Consider the following 17,186-nt stretch of genomic DNA (forward strand, 5'->3'; position numbering starts at 1 on the left):
GTAGAAGATCAAAATGATATCTCTTGTAGATTTAAATGCATGTTCTTCACAGGGCTTTGCTGCCTAAACAAAATCCATGCTCCTTATTCACACTGAGATTGGCTTTGAACAATCCTCGCTCTTGCCCTGGGTGGCTTGCTCACAACTGAAGCTCAATTATAATCTGGCCTGCAATGCAGATTTACTTAGCTTGAACTATGTGAATACCTTTCAAGGTGAGCTTCCTTGCCCTTAAACCTGGCCTTCTGTTTGCAATTTAAGATGAGAGCATTATAAGTTTATGTGCCTATTTTGTACTTGCATGGTCTGCATTCCTCTTCATGCGCGCCCAAAGGTCAGGGGATCCATGATGCAAATATGATTTTTACAAAGCCAAACTCATGTGAGTCCAGCTGCCTGGAAAACACACTTGCTAACGAACACTTGCACCCCCACCAATTCTCTTACAGCCTACCAAAAGCATTGTGCAAGTGGCCCCCACTGCTTGTGGAATGGCAATTTAGTGCTTCTGGGGCAACCCAAAACAAGTGGAAATGCTCATTTCTGAAAGGTCAGTGGAGTTCACCTAAGGGAGTCCCACCAACCTGCCTCCTTCTAGAAACAGGAGTTTCTGCTCATTTCAGGGCTTTTAAAAGGAAATGCTAAATGCTCTGACCATTTTGGAGGGGCGGGTGGGGGGGGGGAGGAACTTTTGCCTCATGAACAATAAGCATACTGGCCAATTTACCATCTTCCCAATCCCTGCCACAACTTCCACCCTGTTGGGAACTACTTCCAGCACAAGGTATTTTGAAACCCACACTATCACGTATTGAGATCGGGCCTCTCTTGCACTCAGACAGGAATTGCCCTGCAGCAGCAATAGGCACTTCCTTCCAAGCAAGGAAACAGGTACCTGCCCACAGATGACATGATGCTGATGCCTCTGGTGGCAGAGCTCCTCCTCCTAATACAAATCCCAAGTGGCACTGCAAGGATGCATATGTGGGGTGGGGAAGGCAAGATAGTTTAGAAGTCTAAAAAAATTAGACTGGCTGGCTGGGGAATGATGGGAGTTGTAGGATGTTTTTCTGTCTAAACATGCATAGGGTTGCCCCCTAATTTGCCCTTTTCTGCACCTTCTCTGGGCTTATGATGTCCATTTTGGAACGCACTACGGCAAAGTGTACTCAATTTAAGAACTGCTCTTTCTCTTCAGCACCCCAGCCATCAAAGGGAAAGAAGGGGATGAAGTCTCAGCAAGATCAGAATATTTTTTTTCTTCATACAGAAGCAAAGAGGTGCCTGGGTAAGAGTCTAACCAATGAGAAATCAGAAATCTACTGCCTTGTTTGCAATAGTCTCTTACTTCATTTAACCACACTGGGTTAAGTGCTTTCTATGAATCTATCCCACGACACAGGCATTATATTGAAGTTGCTATGGTAACTGACTTTAGTTATATAACCAAGGGAGCTGCTGGCAATATGAAATAAAGAGGAAGGTTTTAGATATATTCTACCAGTAATTGAAAAAAAAAAGTCTATTAATTTGCCATTTCTGGCAAACATTTTCCTCTCATTGAAGAACAATAGATACAGGCCTTGTGTGGCAGATTTTTAAACGTTTTTTAAAGTTGCCAAACTGTCTGTCATGCTAACCGAACAATGTTGTCAATAACAGAATAATGCTGTCAATATTACCAAACACCGAATATAAACAGAAATGCTCCTTTCCTATCTTCACCCTCTGTTATTTGCATCTTTTTCCTATAAAAAAAAAAGGTAGAGCCTTCATATAATTAGGTTAATTTTGGCTGATACTGCAAACCAGTTGATGAAGACTCAGATTATGGCTGCAATCCTGTGCCCAGCTAAGCACACTTACAGTGAAATCCTATGGATGTTTACTCAGAAGTAGGTCCCACTAAATGCAATGAAAGCTTACTTCCAAGCACGCAGAGAATTGCAGGCTTAATTCACTGAAGCTCAGGAAACCTTCAGACTAGCAATCTGGAGGAGGTAAAGTTAGATAGACACAGGAACTGGAAGCAGTGAACTGAGACACAGGAAAGTAGTTCAGGACCATCTTGTGATAGCTTGTTCTTTACTCAAAAAAGAGCTGTTCAGACCAAGGAGACAGACCATAGTCAAGAGACTTTATATGTCCAGATCTAACCTTATTGGCCCATTGTGTCACCTGACTGCTGCTAAACTAGTAGCTTCAGTACCACCGTCTTAAATGGTAGTATTCAAGTATAGCAGATTAGCAGCTCCCTCATCTGGCAAGTTGGTGTGTTATACAGTCCTGTCCCATTCCGGGTAGAAATGAACATCTTTTCTGTAGTGAGTTCACTGTAGAAGTCCAGGCACCTGCTTTTTGTTTACACATATAATCTTGTCTCCTCAACTGAGCTCAGGGAGAATTGGTTACGTGAGTTTACAGCAGAAGATGACCACACAGAACCAACTGGTTAGAAAATATGAAATCACTATGCCATGTTACTCCTTAAGCAGTTTTTCATATTTAAAAAATTATTATGCTTTAACAAAAAGGAGAGATATGAATGCTCATTTAATTCAATATATTGGTTTTTAATCTTTTTTTTAAAGAGGTAGAAAGGCTGCTTAAAGCATGGCAAAGGGGAGAGAGCAAGACAGACTACTGAATTAGCATCCAGTTTACTGGCTGGTACATCTGACAAAGGCACTATGGAGGCAGTTCCCTGCCTTCATGCTAACTTGCCATGTGTGCAAAACATCAAAAAACTTTAATAAAATCACACTTTATTTTCCTTCAGGACTTAGGACCTAACCAGATGTGATGATGACAGTCCTCTGGTCAGAACTGGGTTGCAATTTCCTCTATAATGAGGGTTGGTGAGGATTTATTTATGACTTATGTATTATGTATTTATTACAATTATATCCCACCTTTTTCCTCTTTAAGGAACCCAAGGCAGTGTACACAATCCTCATCCACCTCTCCATTTTATCCTCACAACAACAACCCTGTGAGGTGGATTGGGCTGAGAGTCTGTGACTAGCCCAAAGTCACCCAGTGAGCTTCCGTGGCCGAGTGGGGACTAGAACCCAAATCTCCCGACTCTCAGTCCAACACTCTAGCCACTACACCACACTGGTTCTTTTTCTGATTTGAAGCTCAGCATAGGTAGCTGGGGGCAGGGGAGGGGTGAGGAAGCCCTTTTCGTCTGGCATTTTTCTTCAGGTAAATATTAATTCTCTACCTGAGCCAGTGTGGTGCAGTGGCGAGAGTGCTGGACTGGGAGCCGGGGGAGCCGGGTTCTAGTCCCCACTCAGCCAATCAGAAGCTCACTGGGTGACTTTGGGCCAGTCACAGACTCTCAGCCCAACCTACCTCACAGGGTTGTTGTTGTGAGGCTAAAATGGAAGGAGGATTATGTATGCCACGGTTCCTTAAAGAGGAAAAAAGGTGGGATATAAATGTAATAAATAAATAAAATAAAATAAATTTTGGACTGGTCATGTCACTCCAATTAAGGAGAAGCAATTTAAGAGAGAAAGGCAGACATGGGACAAAAGGTTTAGCTTCCCCTGCTTCTTCCTGCTTCATTTTAAATGACCTTCTTCCCACTCCTCCCTGCTTTATAGGAATTGGCAGGACCCATATTAGGTTCTTCCACCATAGTATTTAGTTGTGTCATTCTTTTGTTTGATGGAATTTTCATGTAGGAGTCAGTAAGTATTTCAGGTGAAATAGAATCTCATTAGGTATGCATGTTCTTCAAACACAACAGAAGTCGCCTTGATGTTTAGACAGGGATTCAATTTCTAAAAATGAAGAAACCAAGATCTATACATACAAAAGGCACAAGTATGATGGCTTACCAAGAAACGTGTGATCAAATTAATCTGCAACACCATATTAAACAAGAAAGCACCCTTACCTGTAGAAATATGAACACCCCCTGACTGTGTTGTGAGTGAAATGTTCCTGAGTCTTCTCATTTCCAAAGTCCTCTAGGGGATCTGACCACAGGATGTCACACATGGGTCCATATGCAGGTGGTTCCTTGAATCGATCTAACTAAGAAAAAGAGAAGACAAAGAGAAAGGCTAAGTGCTAGACCAGAAAACCCTGCACTGATATTTGGCCACAGCGCCGCTGTGTTGAAATTACCCACCTTTCTCCCACTACTGCTTAATGTTAGAGCCATAACAGAGTGTGGTTCCTCTCATATAACTGCAAGTTGGCACAATTTTGCATCCTGGCCCAAAGCTGATGTGCAGCCATAGAATATTTTATTTACTGGTTATGTTTATATCCTGCCTTTCTTCCAAAGAGCCCAAGGCAGCATATATGATCCTCCATTTTATCCTCAGAACAACCCTGTGAGGTAGGTTAGGTTGGGAATCAGTGACTGGCCCAGTTACCCAGTGAGCTTCATGGCTGAGCGGGGACTAGAACCCGGGTCTCCCAAGTCCCAATCTAACATTCTAAGCTTTACACCACACTGGCTCTCAATATGGTTATTGCATATTAAACCTGATCAGAGCAATCGGATATTACTGGATGAAGTACAAAGTACCAAAATTAAATTAATGGTATGGAACAGTTATGGGGCATTGATGTTTATCAACATCATATTAACAAATCAACAGTCTTGTGGCACACTGTAATGTGTGTCCCCTTGTCAAGTTCATGCATCTGATGAACTTATGCCACAGCAACAGACAAACATGTATACCCGTCTCATAATGTTACCATGTTTGGTTATGTGCAAATTTACAAAGGGAAACAACAAACTGAAGAAAAAAGTTTAGTAATGGTTTCACTACTGGAATAAATATTTAGAGATAAAGTTGATCCTGACAAAACAAAGCAAAAAATGATACATGGCCCACTACAAGAAAGCCACAAAACTAGGAACAATTTCAAAATTACACTACAGCATAAAAACATACCCATGGCAGCGCTCCATGCAAGTAAATATTGTAAATATTAAAAAATACTGTAAATATTAAAAATGTTTGTACCCCAGTGCATCAGCCCGCATGCATGCAGTACCTGTGCACGACTGTCAATGACAGCTAAGCATACACTGCTCCTATGCAGCTGTGGCACTATTATGGGCCACCCATAATTATGGGCAAAGAACCTTTAGTATATTATGGCAGCTGTGTGGAACCCCACTACAAATAAAGACTTTGGGGGAAGGTCGTCATGTGGGACAAGTCTCATGTAATGGTTAAAATACCTTTAGTTCCTATCCTTAGGAAACTGCAGTGAAACAGACTGACATAACTGGACTTCCTGCACCTTTTAAATTAATGCATGTATTTTAACTACATTATACCTAAAATGAAATTATAAATTTTCATAAGCAATGTAATTCAGTAAACTATTGCTAAACAAGGTTTGGGACTCCCCCCCCCCTTCACCTCAGCAGATTGCAAAAGAAGCAAAATATATAACAATAAAAAATAGTCAAGTGTTAAATTATCAGTACAATGTACAGTACTAGATATTTGAATTCCTTCTCTAAAAATTCATTTCAAATAGAAGTAGCTGATGCAAACAACTGAAATGTTTCTTATACCTGTGTATTTTCCAAGAGTTTTTTTCCATTGTCTGTGCAGATGCATCTTGGCTATATTAATACTTTAAGCAGTTGCTTTAAAAGAAGCAACGTTTGCAAACCTCTTAGTTAACCATCACTCTGATCCAGCAAAAAAAATCCAAGCACGCACAAGCTGCATTGCAATGTTCACTAAGGACACTGAACCGGCTGGATGTACGATGAGTACATCTAGACCCATTAGTTGCTATTATCAGACACCATGAAGTCAACAGTTAGGGTTGCTTAATACATGATTTTTTTTTTATAGACACGCATAAGTCTATAGCAACTCCTGTGTACACAAGGCATAAACCTAAATCATGCAAATATATTGCTAGGTGCACACTATTTTATTTGTTGAAAAAATAAAACAATTGGCAAAATTCAAAATTTCAATGTGACTTTTTGAATTTAGAACATTTTGAAATCTTACTTTTAAAACTAATTTAAATCTCAACTATTCTAGGTTAATTTTAAGGCAATAATGTTAAGGGTGACAGCATGTATGAGAAACAAGTATGATAAGGGCACAATCCTATGCATGTTTAGACAGAAAAAAGTCCTACAACTCCCAGCATTCCCCAGTCAGCATGCCTTCCTGGGGAATGCTGATCATTGCAGAACATAAAAAATGAAGTCCTAGAGGTTTTTTTGTGAGCATTTGCAGATTAGTTTAATACTTGCTTGGCCCCTCCTTCTGTGACAAACTTTACCTATGACAGGATAATCACAAACTTAGAGCAAACTATATATTCAATTTGCCAGCATGGCATTATGAGCATACTTATTATCTAGAGAGAGATGCAAGACATTTTGTACAAAACATGTTGATCTCTACTCATAACGGCTACTATAACACAGTTGACATTTTTTCTGTTTCAGTAAATGAGAAAAAATAATGTCCTCTGAGCTTGGCTTTACCAGCTAAAACTATTATTTACAATAGACCTCCCTCTTAAGAAGTGCCTTGTCTGTTTGAGAGGCTTATAAATGAATGAATGAATGAATGAATGAATGAATGAATGACTTCTCTTTAACTTGATAGTATTAGCTGCTGCAAGAGTTTCTCACATTAATCAGTCCTTTCAGAGGTTTCTAATGCTTTAAAAAATGAGATGCTATGGCAGGATTGTGCTGCTCTTTGAAAAAGAATCACACTCTTAAAACTTACTTTTAAAAACCTGGGAACAGTTTCCCTCCCTTTTCTGAAAGGTGCCGGAATAAAGAACAATTGTCTTTAACAAGAACTTGCAAAATCAACAACAGCAGCAATTACTGCAAGAAACCGTCTCTAAAGCCTGGCCTCAAATCTGGTGCACCACGTTACACTTGCCACATGAAGGTTACTGAAAACAGTCTCCCTAGATGATTGTAATGTATAGAACGGCTTAGCATGGGGACTACCTCCATTTTATGGAGTATTTCCACACCACCACTTGCAGATGCAAGGAATGTTAGGTTGGGCTGTGGAGCCACAGAATGGAGCCTTGATATGTTTACCACACCAGCATTCCCCAACCTGCTTCTCTCTAAATATGGTGGATTACAACTTCCATCATCTCCAGCCAGCATGACATGATGGGTGTTCCATCATATTTGAAGGGCACCAGGTTGGGGAAGGCTAGCGTGCACCAATCCTCAGTCATACTCACAGAGCTGATACAAACATCTCCCTTCTCCCTCGCAATTAGATCACTGTAATACACTCTGTGTAGGGCTGCCCTTGCACCTGGTTTGGAAGCTTCACGTAGTACAGTAGCTAGGATGCTCAGTAGAGCTCCTAGCTATACATACACTACACCTGTATTAAAAGAACTGCACAGGCTGCCTATTAGCTACCGAGCCAAGTTCAAGCTTTTGCTGTTGACATTCAAAGCCCTAAACAACTCAGGACCAGGATACCTAACAAACCGGTTTCCCCCATATACACGAAATCGACCCCTGAGAACTTCCAAGGAGGCCTTGTTGGTTGTCCCATGACCAACAGAGTGTCATCATGTGACAGCATGTCAGCGGACTTTCTCAGTAGTGGCACCCACCCTCTGGAACGCTCTCCCCATGTGTGGTCCAAAAGGCAGACACTGTGGTGAACGTTAGATGCCTCTTGAAGATGTACCTGTTTGCTCAGTCTTTCCCTGATGTGTAAATGTACTGCTCTGTTTTACTGTTTCTGTAACATTTTTAATGCATGTGTTATTTTATATTGTTTGTATGCTGGCTTTTATATTGTACTTTTTGTATTTCTTATGTAACCTGCTTCAGATCTTATAATACATAGTGGTATACAAGCAATTGAAAGAAAGAAAGAAAGAAAGAAAAAGAAAGAAAGAAAGAAAGAAAGAATAAATAAAATAAAGTACTTCTGATTAATCCCTTATCCCCACAATTAATTTCACCACCAACCCCAGTTCAGTTTCAGATTATGGTAGGCCACTAGGAGAATGAGCAAGTGTTGAGTATTCACTTCATGAACCCATAAGATCAGCTTTGATGGATCAAACAGAAGGTCTATCGACTCCAGCAGGTTTTCAACAGTGGCCACTCAAGTGGTTCTGGGAAGGCCGCAGCTCTTTCCTGCCCTTTACCACCTAAGCAACTAATACTCAGCAGAATACTCCTCAGCTAAATGGAATGGCTAATACCTACTGACAGACCTGTCCCTTGTAAGTTTGCCTAAAGACATTTTTAAGCCCTCTAAGCCCAAGGTCATCGCTACACCTTGTGGCAGAAAATTCCATCAATTATACCTAGCGTTAAGTAGTACTTTTATTTGTCTGTCCTGAAACTACCGCCAATCAATTTCATTGGGCGACTCTGAGTTCTAGTATGGAGCAAAGTATTTCTCTCCACACTTCATTCATTCATTCATTCATTCATTGCATTTATATCCCACCTTTTTTCCTCTTTAAGGAACCCAAGGCGGCATACACAGTCCTCCTCCTCCTCCATTTTATCCTCACAACAACCCTGTGAGGTGGGTTGGGCTGAGACTCTGTGACTGGCCCAAAGTCACCCAGTGAGCTTCTGTGGCCGAGTGGGGACTAGAACCCAGATCTCCTGACTCTCAGTCCAACACTCTAGCCACTATACCACACTGGCTCCATGTTTCTCTCCACTCAATTTCATAAAAGGCCTTTTTCCATAATCTCTTTCATCTAAGTAAATAGCTACAAGTATTTTCACCTGTCTTTGTAGAGAAGATGCCCCAGCTCCCAACTTGTTGACCATTTTAGGGCGCAATCCCTTGCATGTTTAGCCAGACAAAAGTCCTACAACTCCCAGCATTCCCCAGCCAGCACAGCTTCCTGGGGAATGCTGGTAGCTGTAGAACTTTTTCTAGCTAAACATGCAAAGGACTGTGTGGAAAATCTGAACTTCCAACTGACACTAGCCTCATGATATTTTACCCCAGCATATGGTGTAAGAAAGATGCAATCAACAGCTGAGCGCCACGCCTCAGCATGGCTATTCCTACTGTGTCTAACTGATGCGAAGGTACGAAGAATGAAGGAAATCAATACCATCAGCTGAATAACTCCCTAGAGGCATATTAATAATAAAGCTATTCAATACTATTTTAATCAGAGTTGTGAAAATCATGTAAATGTTAATGGCGCTGCAGTAAATAAACCAGAGACGCTTGACTTAAGTAATACATTGAACAAACAAACCATTCTATTCTTTGGTGGAGGCCTCTTGCGAGGGCCCATCTGTTCACAGCAACACAATGAAACCCACTCTCTTGCTGCATCATGTTCCTCTTGGAGGAGGCTGAGCTCCTCCAAGTTGATGAGTTGGGAGTTGGCGAGTTATGCCTCCAACTGCAACAATTTATTTCTTCCTCAACTTACTTGGAGTCCATAACTGCGGTGAGAAATGACAGTGACAGATCACAGTCTGTTTAAGACAAAGAACTGAAACCCTTTAAGAATACTGATAGCTCCTATCTGTACAGCCCTACATCTTCATATAAGCTCATCAGCTTTGAGGTTCTTGGTGTGGTACCAGATCATGACTTGGACCCAACAGTGGAAGGTGTTGCCAGTCATACAGGGGGAGGAGTTGCTCTGTTTGTCGATGATTCTCCCTTCCTGCTGTATACCATACTGTTCTAGAGGGTCCTCCAACCCTGAGGAGCAGATTTTAAGGGGCACAAGAGGCTGCAGAGTGAATGGAGGAGAAAGGAAGTCCTATTCCATGAAGACAGCTCTGATCCATTCATGGAAATCTAAATGCATTTGTTTAGAAAATGTATAACCTGTCCTTCTGCTGCAGTTTCAATGCTCAGGGCAGCTTACAATGATGTAAAAACATCTACAAAATGCATCAAAATTAATAATACCTGAAAACCTTAAATACCACTGAGGTTAAAACAAGAAAGAGTATTGTGGCACAGATGAGGGTGACATATCACTAGGTGCTGGGCATTTATCTATATATACTACTAAATGTCCAAGTGGATTGTTATTTTCCATTAAAGGGGTGTGTGTGTGTGTGAAGGAGGACTTAGACAATGTTGCTAGATCATCAGTTTAAAATCTTCATCCTAGAGTAGACTAGGGATATACAACTCAGCAAAATTCAACCTCATTGAGGTTCTCCAATTTCCACCTTGGAGGTTGTTATTCATGGCCATATTGGATTGCTAACTTTGTTCTCTTTCACAAAAGATGTGTCTATTTTCATCCCATTTCCCTAAATGTATGCATCAATTGTGCCTATTTTTAAAATTGGACTCATTTTCCTGCCATTGACTAATGTGTGTTTGTGAACATTTTCCAATATACACTTTTTCATGCACATTTTTCAAACACATTGTTGTTGTGTGAACTGCATCACAAGTTTGGAAACGTACGGACCAGATTGCAGATGGCGTTCAGGTCTGCATTCAATTACACAAAGTGCAACTTGGATAAATTCTGGTCAAAACCAAAATGAAATAAATTCCTCACCCATCCCTAGAGCAGGCCTTCAAAATCCTCATCAGGAGAGGGGAAGAGAAAACTCCAAATTTAGCTTCGTCTTGTTCTGCACCATAAAGCACTTCATCATAGGCCACTTCTCAGGGAAGTGCCTTGAAGGAACACATCCTGCCACATTCCTCAACAATTTTCCTTTCTCATTGTAGGCAGCGGGAAAGCCAGGAATAAACAGCCCCCTCTACTCCCTTCTATTCCCATCCCCTTAAAAAAGAACCAGATGAAATCTCGTCAGTTTACAGCAATGCACCCATAGCTGTAGAAACAAGCCCCCTGCTCCAGCCACCCCTGCCATTCACACTCTTCCTTAAAAGACTTAGGGCACAATCCTATATGGCTCTAGTCAGCGGCTAGGCAGCCACAGGATAGGTTGGTTCCTGGGAACCGACCTTGGAGCCCATGTTTCGAGGTCGGTTCCTAGAGAACTGACCCCCACCCCCTTGTAGGCAGCACGGATCGGTCCCGTGCTCTGTGCTTGTAAGAGCAGCGCAGCGAAAACGGGGCATTCCTGGGGGTGGGGCAGGGAAGTTGGAAATCCAGTACGACACATCCTATGCGTTGTCTGGCCGCCGCTTCCCAAGCTAGAAGCTTCCCACGCCGTTTCCCATGCTGCAATCAGCTGTCTAGCTGTGAAAGCAGGGCTGGGGGACCAAGGAGGAAATCCGCTCCTCACCACTCCTCCCGCCCTGCACTGGATAGGCGGTCGCCCCTGGGGTTGGAGGCGACCGTCGATCTTGATAGGATTGCTCTCTAATTACTGACTTTACTAGGAAACTGCTGTTGGGCGGCCGTCCTAATAAATAGTTGGAGCCAAAGTTAGAGAAAACCTGAATTCTTATATATTGGCATAAGAGAATGAAGAAGATCTTGTACTTTATTTGGAGGCCTGTGATTCTCACAAATTTACAAGGATTCTCGCCCATCTGGGAGTAATGAACCAGAGAATTACAGATTGATTAGACTGGCTTCATCACTAGCAGAAATATTTATAGGCTTCTAAAGAAAAAAAAAAAGTTCAAGACTGCAGCAATGCTAGAAATTCTGCCAGAGAGAGAGCGAGAGAGCGAGAGCGAGAGTGCGTGCGCACTGAAATGCTTGATTGTAGTGATCTTCTCACATTTAGTAGTTTTACTACAGCAGGATTTTGAAGAGAAATCGTAGCTTTCTTATGGGCAAAGTAGGTTTATTCATGTTCACGCAAACATTTGGTTTTTTAAAAAGTAATCAAACTTGAGAATGTTCCAGAAAATTAGTATGATTACTGACTACAGGGCTGTTCAAAAGAGCCCCTCCCCCGCAACACGTATGAATACTCATTGACTTGGTTTAGATGTAACGCTAAACCATAATTTAAAGTGTAATTTAAAGTGCAGGAGGCTGCTGCCCCTTCTCCTCTTCCAGCATGTTCACAGAGAGATAAGAAGTGCCTGCTTCCATTTTAAACTAACTGCACTTCATCATTGCACAGTGCAAAATATGTGTTACACAGAACTCAGGACTGTGTCCATGAATTGGGACTCGGTATGATCTTATTTGTTTATTATATTGCAAATACGTTAACAACAGATATTCTCTGGGCGGATTACACCATTATTCGGGTGACCATTTTTAGGAAGCATACATACAGAATATTAATATTGATATATAGCTCATTCAGGTATAATAAAAAGGTTAACTGTTTTCTGTGTCTTCATTTTTTTTCTTAAAATGTCAACAATGCTATTATTGACTGGTCATATCTTAAATTCACAAGTATTCACAAGTATTCCAATAAAAATGGTTTTCGTGTAAAGCTTTGAATATGTTTGAATATAAACAGATACCAATCTATTTAAGACACTGGAAAATTGTCCAGAAAATCCACAACACTGAATGAACAATACTCTGTTGTTCAGACATGCAATTAGCATTTTTTTTTCAATTTAGAAATGCAATGGAATTGAACATTAAGGGAGCAATCCTATCCAGATAGGTGGCTGCCTCCGAACTCAGAGGCAACTGCCTATCCAAAGCAGGGTAGGAGAAGCATGGAGGGGATCGTTCCCTCCGCGCTTCTCCTGCCCTGCCTTTTTGGCTAGACAGCCGATTGCGGCTGTCTAGCCGTGGGAGGATGGAGCGGGGAAGGAGGCTGCTGTAGGACACATAGAATGTGTCGTACAGGCATTTCTGCCCTCCCTGCCCTGGAATGCCCCCAGCCACACTCCGTTTCGGCTGCTCCATGCTCCTCTTGCGAGCGCGGAGAATGGGGCTGTTCTGCACTGCCTCGGAGGCAGCGTGGAAGTGGGGGGAGGTCGGTTCTCTGGGAACCAACCTCGCAGCATGGGCTCTGAGGTTGGTTCCTGGAAAACAACATATCCTATGGCCATCTAGCCGCTGTCTAGCAGCCATAGGATTGCTCCCTAAGCATCCTTATCCAGATAAAGAGATCTGTGTGGGGAAGCAGGCTTTTGCACTTGTTAGCACTTGCTGGATCAAGAACCAGAGGCATAAATCAGATGTGCATTTGTATGCACACCCTTCTCCTCAATCTGGCAAAAATGGTAATGTATAAATACCATTTTTTTTGGCATGCCTATAGCTGGATAAGATGAAGGTCTCTAATGTATGGAAGTTAATTTAACAGCAAATCCCACTGACATAATGAAATCAACTTTTTTTTAGGAAGCAAAATACGAATCATGCGTTTAGTCCATGTCTGGAGGTTCCACATTAAATTAAAAAGTTCATTTTTCTTGGGTTTAGGAGTTATAAAGAAACAAGAAGATACAGAGAAAATCACCAGTAAATCTCCAATTCATTAAGCTGGGAAAATGGAGATACCTTTTGGAACAATAACAAAAAGTTGAATTGGAGGCGTTTTAGATTCATGCTATCCAAACTTACTTTTCTGATGTCATCTAAAGTGTTGATCTCTGGAGACAGGCCACCATGCACACACAGGAACTGTTGGTTCATCAGAGCAGCCAAGGGAAGGCAGTCAAAGGCATCCATGCAGGCATCATACACACGTTCTGAATACTTTATTTTACCTTTTGGATATTAAAAAAAAGGTACTGAGAAAGGAAAAAAATGGTACTTAAAAGAATTCAAACTTACATTTGGTGGGCCTGTGAGAGAGCTAACCCTTAGTCTCAAAGAAGCAGATCAGCTGCCTTAAATATATAAAAAAACCCTTAAAATCAAGAATATTTCCTATATGTTGGCAAGTAAGTAATTTATGGTCTTTCATTTGAAGCAGGCTTTCATAGCAGCACAGCCAAACATAAACAAGGAGAGACACTAATGCTAGAGGGGGTGTTGCTATTTCTATTAAAATAGGGATGCAAACACTGCCCCACCTTCTCCCTGCCCCCTAGACCAATGCATCATCGGGCAAGATTGTCCAGCATATATGCACATACTCTCAACTGATCATGACTAGGTAGTTCTGTTTGTTGGCATTCCTGATCCATGGGTTTTACGGCAAAAACCTTGAGTATGACCCTGTCTAAAAGTTGAGATAGTCACTGGAGGTCCTTCTCCAGAATGTCCTTGCCTGCGAATTGATTGATTGATTGATGGATTGATTGACTGCATTTATATCCCACCTTTTTTCCTCTTGCAAGGAACCCAAGGAGGCTTACATTATCCTCCTCCTCTCCATTTTATCCTCACAGCAACAACCCTAGGAAGTAGGTTGGGCTGAGAGTCTGTGATGGGCCCAAAGTCACCCAGCGAGCTTCCATGGCTGAGTGGGGACTAGAACCCAGATCTCCCGGCTCCCAATCCAACACTCTCACCACTACACCACACTAGCTTTCTGAATTTATCAGGTGGACAGTTAACTGAAAGTATTTTCTTTGCTTACAGCCTGACTGCAAAACTCTCTCCCAAGGGAGATATATCTGGCGCCTTCATTACTGCCCTTTAGATGTTGGATGTACTTAATTTTGGTGGCTTAATTTAATTTATTCTATTTTGCTTCATTAGGCTCACCTTCCTGGTTTGAACTGGAGCTTGTTCATGGCATCAGATTAGTAAATTGCAGCTTTTATGTATTATTTTTGTATAATGGCAGGTTTTTATTCTGCTTGCTGCTTTACTTTTATGATGGTTTCAAGTTTTTATGAATTTTGTTAAGGTGCCTTGAATGCAATTTAGCGAAAACACAGCATTCAAAACTTTTAAATATTTCAGTATTAAACAACTTTACATCAATGTAACAATGAAAAGAAAATTTTCATTTTGTTTTACATGGCTCAGGACTGTAATACCTGAGGAAGTGCCTCTCCTGGCTCAACCATACTTGTATACTACGCTCAACATCTAAGGTCCTCCTCCAGGTGCCTACTCTAAGGGAGGCTTGGAAGACAGCAACAAGAGGGCCTTCTCAGCGGTGGCCCCCCAATTATGGAATGATCTCCTCCATGAGACCCGCCTGGCACCAACATTGCTATCTTTTTGGCGCCAGCTCAAAATTTCATAGAATCATAGAATAGTAGGGTTGGAAGGGGCCTACAAGGCCATCGAGTCCAACCCCCTGCTCAATGCAGGAATCCAAGTCACAGCATCCCTGACAAATGGCTGTCCAGCCTCGTCTTAAAGGCCTCCAGTGTGGGAGAGCCCGCCACCTCCCCAGGTAATTGGTTCCATTGCCGTATTGCTCTGACACTCAGGAAGTTTTTCCTGATGTTCAGCCGGAATCTGGCTTCCTGTAACTTGAGCCCATTATTCCGTGTCCTGCACTCTGGGATGATCAAGAAGAGATCCTGGCCTTCTTCTCTGTGACAACCTTTCAAGTACTTGAAGAGTGCTATCATATCTCCCCTCAGTCTTCTCTTCTCAAGGCTAAACATGCCCAGTTCTTTCAGTCTCTCTTCATAGGGCTTTGTTTCCAGTCCCCTGATCATCTTTGTTGCCCTCCTTTGAACCCTCTCCAGCTTGTCTGCATCCTTCTTAAAGTGTGGTGCCCAGAACTGGACACAGTACTCCAGATGAGGCCTAACCAGTGCTGAGTAGAGGGGAACTAGTACTTCCTGGGATTTGGAAGCGATGCTTCTATTAATGCAGCCCAAAATAGCATTTGCCTTTTTTGCAGCCACATCACATTGTTGGCTCATATTCAGCTTGTGATCGACGACAATTCCAAGATCCTTCTCGCTCGTAGTGTGGTTGAGCCACGTATCCCCCATCTTGTAACTGTGCATTTGGTTTCTTTTTCCTAGGTGCAGAACTTGGCATTTGTCCCTATTAAATGCCATTCTGTTGTTTTCTGCCCAGCACTCCAGTCTATCCAGATCACTTTGAATTTTGTTTCTGTCTTCCAAAGTATTAGCTATCCCTCCCAATTTTGTGTCATCTGCAAATTTGATCAGCATTCCCTGCACCTCCTCCTCCAAGTCATTAATAAAAATGTTGAAGAGCACTGGGCCCAGGACTGAGCCCTGCGGTACCCCACTCGTTACCTCTCCCCAGCTTGAGAAGGTCCCATTGATAAGCACTCTTTGAGTCCGATTCTGTAGCCAACTGTGGATCCACTGGATCGTTGTTTCATCTAGCCCACTTCGAGCAAGTTTGCTCATCAGGATATCATGGGGCACTTTGTCGAAAGCTTTGCTGAAGTCGAGGTATATGATGTCTACAGCATTCCCACGGTCTACAAGGGAGGTGACTTGATCAAAAAATGAGATCAGATTTGTCTGGCAGGACTTGTTTTTGACAAATCCATGTTGGCTTCGAGTAATCACGGCATTGTTGTCAAGGTGCTTCCAGATGGATTGCTTTATGATCTGCTCCAGAATTTTCCCAGGGATTGATATCAGACTGACTGGTCTGTAGTTCCCAGGTTCCTCCTTTTTACCCTTTTTGAAGATAGGGACAACGTTAGCCCTCCTCCAGTCATCTGGCACTTCCCCGGTCCTCCATGATTTCTCAAAGAGAATAGACAGCGGTTCTGAGAGTTCTTCTGCCAGTTCCTTTATTACTCTAGGATGCAGTTCATCTGGCCCTGGAGATTTGAACTCATTCAAAGTAATGAGGTGTTCCTTGACCATATGCCTGTCGATCTCAAGCTGCAATCCTGCCCCTTCAGCCTGTACTTCGCCTTTGCCAGGGGGGTCATAGACCCTCTTTTGGGAGAAGACTGAGCCAAAGTAGGAATTGAGCACCTCTGCCTTTTCTTTGTCATCTGTTATCATTTTGCCATCCTTATTTAATAGCTGAACAACCATTTCTTTCCTCTGCCTTTTACTATGCACGTAGCTGAAGAAAGCCTTTTTGTTGTTTTTAGCATCCCTCGCTAACCTCACCTCGTTCTCCGCTTTAGCCTTCGCTTTAGAAGAGAATTTGTCTTCTCCCAGGCATTTGCCAGGATGTGATGAGTTTTAATCAATCCTGGATTTGTTCTATGGTGTGCCTGACTGCTCAAAGTTGTTTTTAGATATAAATTGTCTTTGTGTATACTATTGGTAGGTGTGTCTCTTATATTTTTAAATTTTGCATATTGTATTTTTAATATTTTAACCTTTGTACACCACCCAGACAGCTTCGGCTATGGGGCGCTATAGAAATTTAATTATTATTAATAATAATAATAATAATAAATTTCATGGGTGCAAATCAACCTTTAAAATCACATATAAACACAC

General features: G+C 42.0%; 1 protein-coding gene across 1 annotated transcript in view; it reads right to left on the reverse strand.

Moving 5' to 3' along the window:
- The window catches only part of PPP3CA (protein phosphatase 3 catalytic subunit alpha), a 271,308-nt gene that overhangs the window by 68,557 nt on the left and 185,565 nt on the right, over window positions 1-17,186 (reverse strand). Inside the window, exons 5-6 of the mRNA XM_084855718.1 lie at window positions 13,444-13,589; window positions 3,908-4,047 (exon numbers count right to left, since the gene is read on the reverse strand). Of these exons, the coding sequence (XP_084711844.1) occupies window positions 3,908-4,047; window positions 13,444-13,589 (286 nt within the window). The remainder of the gene's footprint in view (window positions 1-3,907; window positions 4,048-13,443; window positions 13,590-17,186) is intronic.

This window comes from Heloderma suspectum, chromosome 5, assembly GCF_057233095.1.
Source record: "Heloderma suspectum isolate Gila_16-S chromosome 5, 16-S_ref, whole genome shotgun sequence".
Taxonomy (NCBI): domain Eukaryota; kingdom Metazoa; phylum Chordata; class Lepidosauria; order Squamata; family Helodermatidae; genus Heloderma; species Heloderma suspectum.